Here is a 10,000-nt window from a genome sequence, read left to right on the forward strand (position 1 = left end):
TATTTATAAAGTGCAAGGGTTGCTGCTACTTGGATGTAAAATAGCGACATTATCAACATTAATTTGATGAAGATTATGCACATATTGCTAGCAGGAAATTATGTTTTTCAAAAGTGTTGGTGAATGTGCAATTCTGTAAGTATTTATGATTATGATAATGATAGTGACGAATAAATAAATAGTTATAATGATAATGATAACAATGATAAATGTTGGTAAGGCTAATAATCTTAATGATAATGATGATAATAACAATGATATAACTGTGAGTATATATATATATATATATATATATATATATATATATATATATATATATATATACTGTATAAATATATAATATATATACATATATATATATATATATATATTATATATATATATATATATTATATATATACTGTATAAATATATATATATATATATATATATATATATATATATATATATATATATATATATATATATATATATATATATTCACGAATATTACTGATAGATGAATCCAGTTTTGTACTTATTATTATTGTTCTTATTATCATGATTATTTTTATATCTATCATTATCATTTGTATTATTTTTGTCATTGTCATTATTATTACTATAATTATCATTATCATCATTATCATTAATGCTATAATCATTATTACTATAATTATTATTATTATGATTATTATGATTATTATCATTATCATCATCATTACTATAAATGCTTAAAATCATAATTTTTAATATCGTTGATATTGTTATTGTTATCATCATTATCATCTTCATTATAATTGCTGTTATCACTCTGACATCATTATCATCCAATTATCCTTTTTGTTACCGTTTTTGTTATAATTTTATAACAATCATTATAATCGTTATTATCCTCATTATTATAATTATTACTATTATCATCGTATTTATTACTATTATCATTATAATAATTATTATCTGCTTTCATTATCATCTTCAGTACTAATATTTTTGTTATTATTATCATCATCATTGCTATTTCCATTATACTTATCATCATTATTATCAGTTGTTATTGCTATTATCACTATCATTATTATTATTATTATCATTATCATTATTATTATTGTCATCATAACTATCATTGTTATTATCATTATTATCATTACCACTATTATTAGCATCTTTATCATTATTATTGGTATTAGCATTATTATCATTTCATTATCATTATCATTATTACAATTATAACTATCATTATTACTTTTATAACCAATGTCGTTATCATCATAATTATTATCAATATTACTAACGTTCTTATCATCATCATCATCATCATCGTTATCGTCATTATGATTATTATAATTATTTTCATCATTGTTAGAATGAATACATAAATAGTTAGATAAAACAGGTTGATAGATAACTAACTGACTAAATTAATAAAGAGATATACATTAGATTACTGATATATTAGGATTTTCACTATCACCTCCACCTCCACATACCGACTTCCACCTCCACCGCTACGTACCGACATCCACCTCCACAGCCACATACCGACTTCCACATCCACCGCCACATAGCGACTTCCACATCCACCTCCACCTCCAAATCCACATACCGAATTCCACCTCCACCGCCACATACCGACTTCCAATTCCACCTCCACATACCAACTTCCACCTCCACCGCTACGTACCTACTTCCACCTCCACACACCGACTTCCACATCCACCTCCACATACCGACTTCCAATTCCACCTCCATCTCCACATACCGACATCCACCTCCACATACCGACTTCCAATTCCACCTTCACTGCCACATACCGACATCCACATACCTACTTCCACTTCCACCTCCACCTCCACATACCGACTTCCAGTTCCACATCCACATACCGACATCCACCCACCCAGCATCCCCACCCACACGGCGCGAATGTCCAAGGAATAATTCAAAACACGACCCGCTCTCGACAGGCGGTGGGCGTGTGGGCGTATCTTCTGCTGGCGTCCCTTTCGTGTTGCCTTGCGCAGAGGTAGGTGGAGCGATGCCCTTTGGGTCTGTTGATCGTCTGTCTGTCTGTCTGTGACTTTGGATCTGTCTGTTTGGATCTGTCTGTCTGTTTGTGACTTTCTATCTATTTGTCTGTGTCTTCTTTGTCTATTGGAATGCCGGGTTATCTGTCCATATGTCTGTCTGTCTGTATGAATATCTTGCTATCAAGTTCTCTGTGCAGACAGGTGCGCAAACACACATACACGGACAAGAACACATGCATACTCACACGCACGCAAACATACACGGAAACACACAACACCCGCCCACCACACCTATACACAATACCCATCTTTACTCTCTCCCCAACACATACACACCCACTCATACTCACATACACACACATACACACACACAAACACTCTCACACACACAAAAAAACCCACCCACCCACACACACACACACATGTAAACACACACACAAACACACACACACACCCAACACACACAACCCCCCCCCAACAAACACAAACACCCCCTCCCCTCCCACCCCCCCTCACACACAAACCCCCCTACCTCCCCCCACCCCTACACACAAACCAAAACATTAGCCTCAAGCAACGTTCACAAACTCGCTTTCCTTCTAACCTCGGGTCTAACACCTGTGAAATTTTCTCTAGGTTCCACTAACTTTTTTCTGATGGCCGCATTTTGTCCTCCGGTACAAGGGATCTGCCCGGTATTAGGTACGCTATTCTTCACTTAACTTTTTTTAACTTGTGAAGGAAGAATAGCTGCTAACTATCTCGTGTAAAATCGAATGGGAGTTAAAGCGCGGATATGAGACAGGTGTGCTTCTGTCTTTCTCTGTCTCTGTCTGTCTGTTTGTCTTTCTCTCTCTCTGTTTCTGTCTGTCTGTCTCTTTCTCTGTGTCTCTGTCTGTCTCTATCTCTCTCTCTTTCTCTCTTTCTCTCTCTTTCTCACTTTTTTTTTTTTTTTTTTTTTTTTTTCCTAGGACGTATTTACAGTTTATGAATTTTGAGCTTTCAGGGTTGATTTTCGTGTGTTATATTAATTCTTTGTCGCTGTTTCTGTCTTTCTTTCTTATTCTCTCTCTCTCTCTCTATCTATATTTCTCTCTCTCTCTCTCTCTCTTTCTCTCTCTCTCTCTCTCTCTTTCTCTCTCTCTCTCTCTCTCTCTCTCTCTCTCTCTCTCTCTCTCTCTCTCTCTCTCTCTCTCTCTCTCTCTCTCTCTCTCTCTCTCTCTCTCTCTCGCTCCCTCGCTCACATTCATTCTTACTCTCCCTCTTTTTCTTCCCTTCCCTCTCCTTCTCTACCTCCCTCTCCTCCCTCTTCCTCAAGCTTTCCCTCTCCCACACCTTCTTCCTCTCCCTCTTCTTCGCCATTTTCTTTCTCCCTCCCTTCCCCTCCCCTCATCCTCTCCCTCTCCCTCATCTTCTCCCTTTATCTCTCTCTCTTTTCCCCTTCCTCTCCCTTCCTCCCACGCCTCATCCTCCCCTTAACCTTTACCCTCCCCCTCATCCTCTCCCTCTCCCCCATCTTCTTCCTCCCTCTCCCTCACTTCTCCCCTCACCTTCCCCCTCCCCCTCATCCTACTCCCTCTCCCTTCCTTTCCCCCTCCCTCCCTTTCCTTCTCCCTCCCTCTCCCTATCCATTCTTTTCTTTCTCCCTCCCTCTCCCTCATCTTATTCCTCCCTTTCTCCCTTCCTCTCCCTCTCCCTCATCTTCCCCCTCTTTCTCCCTTCCTCTCCCTCTCCCTTTGCATTCCTTCTCCCTCCATCTCCCTTCCTTTCCTTCTTCCTCCCTTTCTCCCATCCTCTCCCTCTCCCTCATCATCTTCCCCCTCTTTCTCCCTTCCTCTCCCTCTCCCCCTTCTTCCTTCAGCCTTGACACTCAAGAGGAAAGAGAAATGAGAAGCCATGAGTCATTCCGCTTCCCTGAAGGACCTCACAGCGTCCTCTAAGGCTATCTCCTCTCCTTTTCCAGGACTTCTAGCGTAGGATTCACCGTACGGAAACTCAGGACCCCTTCCTTCGTTGTTTTGCAAGCACCTGCTCGAGTGAAGTTCCAGGTAAGAAGCCCCATAAGAAGTTTTGATTAAAGAGGGGTGCTCTCTTTGGAATGATTACGGTCTTCTTCTTTTTTTCTTTTTTTTGGCCTTTTTCTTTCTTTCTCTCGGTGTCTGTTTGTTTGTTTGTTTGTCTGTTTTTGATTCTGGTTGGTTGAGTATTTGGCTGACTGTCTTTGTCTGTCTTCCTATTCTTCTCCGTCTGGGTCTTTTTCTGCCTGGCTCTGTCTTTCTCTCTCTCTCTCTCTCTCTCTCTCTCTCTCTCTCTCTCTCTCTATCTCTCTCTCTCCTTTTCCATTTGTCTATTTCTCTCTCCCTCCATCCCTCCCCTTCCCCTCCCCTTCCTCCCCCCTTCCCTCTCCCTCCCCTTCCCTCCCTCCCTCCATCCTCTTCCCTCCCTCCCCATCCCCTCCCTTCCTCCCCCTCAACCTCCCTTCCCTCTCCCTCAACCTCCCCCTCCCTCCTTCCTCCCCTCAACCTTTCACCCCCCTCCCTCCCTCTCCCCTTCCCACCCCTCAACCTTCCTCCCCCACCCACCCCCCTCAACCTCCCCTCCCCTTCCCTCCCCCTCAACCTCCCTCCCTCCCCTTCCCACCCCCTCCCTCTCCAGCTCCCCCTCCCTCTCTCCCTTTCCCCCCTCCCCCTCAGTGTATATCCCACGGTGTTCACTCAAGTACAAAACCCGTCCCAAGAGGAACCTTGAGGAAGTATCCATGGAGAACGAGGAACCTCCCAAAGACAAGATGTATTGGGCAGTTTCTCGCGGCTGATCTCATGGCAGGCCCATGACTCTGCATTTTTTTCGTTGTTCGTAATATATATGGTTGGCGTTTTTTTTTTTTTTTTTTTTCAATGGCGTGTGTTATTAGGAGCAGTATGATACTATATTTAGGTCGTTTGTTGGTGAATTATTGACGAGAATTTTGGAGTTTTTATTGTTTTATTTATTTATTTTTTTATTTATTTTATTTATTTATTTATTATTTTTTTTTTACATATACTAAGCATTTGATGGAGAAAAAAAACGTGTGTCTTAATCACATCATGTTCTAAGTCGTTGGAATATCATTTACTAGTTTGAATTAATAATTAGTTTATATTGTATTACAGAGCATTATGCTGTATGAGAGAGTATAACCTGGACAAGCCTTCGTATTTATATTTGAATTAGAATGAAATTATTCAGCGTTATAGGTTATCTAATCTAGGACTAGTCTAGATCTTATTTACATTTACAATAAGATCTATTTTCCTAAAGCCCGATTGATTCTGTGAACTTTAGTGCTTTAAATGATTAAATATTCATGAATGTTCCGGCTTGGCTGCAACGTTTTCCTCCTATTAATTACTTTGAAGAGATGAACAGTAATAATCAGAACCATATCATCAATAAAAGATATTTACAAAATAAGCCGAGTGGGATAAAAAAAAAAAAAAAAAAAAAAGATAACGAAGAATGAAAGAAAATGTACAATGTTTTTTTTCTTTTAAGGGAGACTATTTTAAAAAGAACAATGTACATTATACTAACCTCCTGAGGTACGTTACTGAAGAGCATAAGTCTGACTAAATATATTTGCCTTAGGTATATTAGCCTTACATATAATCGGTATATCAGGATTATAAAAGGAATATATGATAGGCATAGCATGCTTACATAGAAAAGGTATATTAAGCTTACATACAGCTTACTTAAATAAGAAATATCAGGTTTACATATAGAAGGTATATATCAGGTCTACTTTAACATGTCCGGTGAGTATCTCTGTTGCACTCTTGGCTATTTCTACTCAACCTTGCAATTGCACATCCTGGTGTTATTTTTAGTATTGTTTTCCTTTGTATAGTTAAAGGGTTAAGGTAGAGACAAAGAGAGATGAAAGAGAGGAGGAGTGGGAGAGGGAGTGGAGGAGAGGGAGTGGAGGAGAGGGAGAGGGAAAGGGAGAGAGGAGGAAAGGGAAGGGGAGGGGAAGAGGGAGGGAGAGAGGGAGAGGGAGAGGGAGAGGGAGGGGGTGAGGGAGGAAAGGGAGTGGGTGAGGGAGGGGAAGAGGGAGGGAGAGAGGGAGAGGGAGGGGGAGAGGGAGGGAGAAAGGGGGAAAGGGAAGGGGAGGGGAAGAGGGAGGGAGAGAGGAAGAGGGAGAGAGTGTGTGTTTGTGTGTGTGTGTGTGTGTGAGAGAGAGAGAGAGAGAGAGAGAGAGAGAGAGAGAGAGAGAGAGAGAGAGAGAGAGAGAGAGAGAGAGAGAAAGAAAGAAAGAAAGAGAGAGAGAGAGAGAGAAAGAAAGGAGAGAGAGAGAAGGAGACAGCAAGGCAGAGACAGAGAAGCAGAGACAAAGAGGCAGAAACAGAAACATAGAAGGAGAACAAAAAGAAGAGACAGAGAGATAAGAAAAAAGAATTAAAATCTACTACAGAAGATAACATAACATAAATGGAAGACAATAAACACACGATACTAAGAACACATAAAACCGAAAATGCATATCTGAACCCAACATAATTATCTAAGCCTCATTAACTAATAAACAAGTCAACAAATAAACAAGTCAACATAATAATCACCCAGAAAACAAGATTTATAATAACAGGAAAACTCCCATATTTCTAGTATTTAAAAACAACAAGAACAAGAACATAACAAGAACAAAAAAGGAGAGCATATAGATATAACTTGGGTCAAGTAAAATCTCTAGGAAATAATATTATTATCATTATTAAGTATTATGTATATATAAAAAAATAGCTATAGCTCTTACTCAATCCGAAGAAGGATATCAAATTCTGGAGAGCTGTCCTTGACACACTGTCCCTGTTTTTTTTTTCTTTTCTTTTTTTTTTCCTTATAAGGGCATCTACTGACCTTCTTTCCTTCAAGTAGATTACGAGTCTGTCTCAAGATTCTATCTCTCCCTCTCTCTCTCTCTCTCTGTCGAACTTTCTATCCTTATCTCTCTCTCTCTCTCTCCTTTCCACCTTTCTGTCCCCGCCTATCTCTCCCTCCCCTTCTCTCTCTCTCTCTCTCTCTCTATCTATCTCACTCTCTCTCTCTTTTCCACCTTTCTGCTCCCACCTCTCTCTCCCTCCCTTTCTCTCTCTCTCTCTCTCTCTCTCTTTCCTTTCCTCCTTTCAGCCCTTCCATCTCTCTCTCTCTTCCTTTCTCTCTCTCTCTTCTTTCAACCTTTCTGCCCCCACCTCTCTCTCCCTCCCTTTCTCTCTCTCTCCTTTCCACCTTTCTGTCTCCACCTCCCTCTCCCTCCCTTTCTCTCCCCCCCCCCCCCTCTCTCTCTCTTTTTCTTTCCCTCACTCTCTCTCTCTATCTATCTATCTATCTCTCTCTCTCTCTATCTATCTATCTATCTCTCTCTCTCTCTATCTATCTATCTACTTCCTTCCCTCCCTCTGTAAGCCACTCGATGCCGCTAGTTGTAACTCGCCCATTGTACCCGGTGGACAAGACAGACAGACGTTCACGTGTTAAGGTCTTCACTGGTGGATTCGGTTAACACGCTTGACTTCGACCGAAAGCCGGAGGTCAGAGCTGTTCCCTCCGCCTGTTCTTCTCTCTGTCTGTGTGCCTTCTCTCTCTCTCTCTCTCTCTCTCTCTCTCTCTCTCTCTCTCTCTCTCTCTCTCTCTCTCTCTCTCTCTCTCTCTCTCTCTCTCTCTCTCTCTCTCTCGTTCTTTCTCTTCCTCGTTCTTTTTCTCCCTTTCTCACCGTTTTTACTTTCTTTTAGACTTCCAAAAACACGCACTTATTCACTTTATCTGTTTCACTCACTCTCTCTCTCTCTCTCTCTCTCTCTCTCTCTCTCTCTCTCTCTCTCTCTCTTATACATGCACTACTATGTCTTATGTATAGCTTTGCCCTAGCTTATTGATTGACAGGGTCACAGTAATATCTGTTTTACCAACAATGTAAGTCTCAGAAACTAATATGAACTGTACAAATCATTTAGGCATAGTTCCTATGCCTATTCATGTGTATACAATGTATATAGTATGAATAAACATATCAAAATCAAAATCAAAATCAAATCTCTCTCTCTCTCTCGTTCTTTCTCTTCTTCGTTCTTTTTCTCCCTTTCTCACCGTTTTTACTTTCTTTTAGACTTCCAAAAACACGCACTTATTCACTTTATCTGTTTCACTCACTCTCTCTCTCTCTCTCTCTCTCTCTCTCTCTCTCTCTGTTTATCCTGGCTTATGTACGCTTCTTGGGCGAGTTTCTATGCCTCGGGGCTTCCGCTAGGAAACACAGCTGCTAGGGCAGGAAGCAGGCATAGGGGGCAGGAAAAAGGAAAAGGAAAAGCGTATAACAAGTATGTAACAATGAATGAGATAGTAAAGTATAATCAGTGCCTTAGGTCACATGATATGCAATCTGCCTTTCACCCTCCTTCCCTTTCCTCCCTTCCTTTCTCTCTCTCTCTCTCTCTTTTTCCCTCCCTTCCTCCATCCCTACCTTCTTCCCTTCCCCCTCCCTCCCTTCCTTCCTTCCTCCCTCTCTCCTTTCTTCCCTTCCCCCTCCCTCCCTTCCTTCCTTCCTCCCTCTCTCCTTCTTCCTTCCCTCCCTCCCTTCCTTCTTCCTCCTCTCTCCTCTTTCCTTCCCTCCCTCCCTTCTCTTTCCTCCTTTCTCCTTCCCCCTCTCCCTTCCTTCCCCTTCCCCTCCCTTCCTTGTCCCCCTTCTCCTCCCACCCTCCCTTCCTTCCCCTCTCCCTCCCTCCCCCCTCTCTCCCTCCCTCCTCCCCTCCCTCCTCCCTTTTCCTCTCCCCTCCTCCCCCCCTCCCTCCCCTCCTCCCCTCCCCTTCTCTCCCCTCCTCTCTCCCTACTTCCCCTCCTCTCTCCCATTCCTCTTCCTCCTCCCCTCCTCTCTCCCACCCTCCCTTCCTGCTTCCCTCCCCTTATCTCTCCTTCCCACCCTCCCTTCCTGCCTCCCTCCCCTCCTCCTCCCTCCCTTCCCCCTACCCCCCTCCCTTTCTCTCTCTCTCTCTCTCTCTCTCTCTCTCTTTCTCTCCAGATAGTGAAGCTGATTGAAGGACTGCTGTCAAACACTCCATCCGAGAAACGCATTTCGTGATAACAGAAGATGAAGGAAATGGAGAAGATGATTAAGAAGAAGGAGGAAGAGGAGGAGAAAATGAAGAAGGAGGAGGTGGAGGAGAAGGAGTAAAACGAAGAAGGAGGAGGAGGAGGAAGAGGAGGAGAAGGAGGAGGAGGGGAGGGAGGAGGAGGGGGAGGAAGAAAAGAAGGATGATGATGATTATGATTATGAGGAGGAGGAGGAAGAAGAAGGAGGAGGAGGAGGAGGAGAGGAAGAGGTAGAAAAAGAAGAATGAAAAGAAGACGAAGCTGTTGATGTGATGATGATGATGATGATAAAAACAAAGTAATTAAAAAAAGTGAAACAAACAGACAAAAACTAACAAAACAAAACTTTAAAAAAAGAAAGAAAGAAAAAAAATCACGTAGGATCAAAAGTCGAGATACAACACAAAGAGAGATCTTAAAATTCAGTCCATTTATTCAACAGAGATTCAGGAACACGAAACCGGGGTGGGGGGGGGGGTGGGGGGGGGTACAGGAGGGGTGTAGGGGGTGAGTGCTTACCCTCCCCGACTAAGAAAATAAGGAAGTATAAGGTCTGTTGGCAGGGTAAGGGTAAACCCTGCAGGGTTGGTTCTGTTACCCTGCCGGCAGAGACATATACATCTGTAGTAATTTTAATTTCGAAAAAAAAAAATTGAAACGTTAGGATTTTTTTTTTTTTTTTTTTTTTTAATGGAATGCATAGGCTATGTATGTGCCCTGAGTGCGTTCTCTCTCTCTCTCTTTTTTCTTCTTTTCCGTTTCAGTTTGTCTTCATGTAAGTAAAGGCTGCTAAAGATTTCATGTTTTGAAAGAAGCGAGGTTGAATAATTTAGGTTTCAAGCTTGTGAAAAAGTCTTGCGTAG

At 41.7% G+C, this 10,000-nt stretch overlaps 1 protein-coding gene across 1 annotated transcript in view; it reads left to right on the top strand.

Moving 5' to 3' along the window:
• The window catches only part of LOC122249862 (complement C1q-like protein 3), a 34,818-nt gene that overhangs the window by 12,793 nt on the left and 12,025 nt on the right, over positions 1–10,000 (top strand). Inside the window, exons 2-3 of the mRNA XM_043011030.2 lie at positions 1,947–2,005; positions 3,973–4,057. Coding sequence (XP_042866964.2) covers positions 1,947–2,005; positions 3,973–4,057 — 144 coding nt within the window. The remainder of the gene's footprint in view (positions 1–1,946; positions 2,006–3,972; positions 4,058–10,000) is intronic.

Source organism: Penaeus japonicus, unplaced genomic scaffold (assembly GCF_977035675.1).
Source record: "Penaeus japonicus unplaced genomic scaffold, GWHDUDI00000001_assembly GWHDUDI00000006, whole genome shotgun sequence".
In the NCBI taxonomy this organism is placed as follows: domain Eukaryota; kingdom Metazoa; phylum Arthropoda; class Malacostraca; order Decapoda; family Penaeidae; genus Penaeus; species Penaeus japonicus.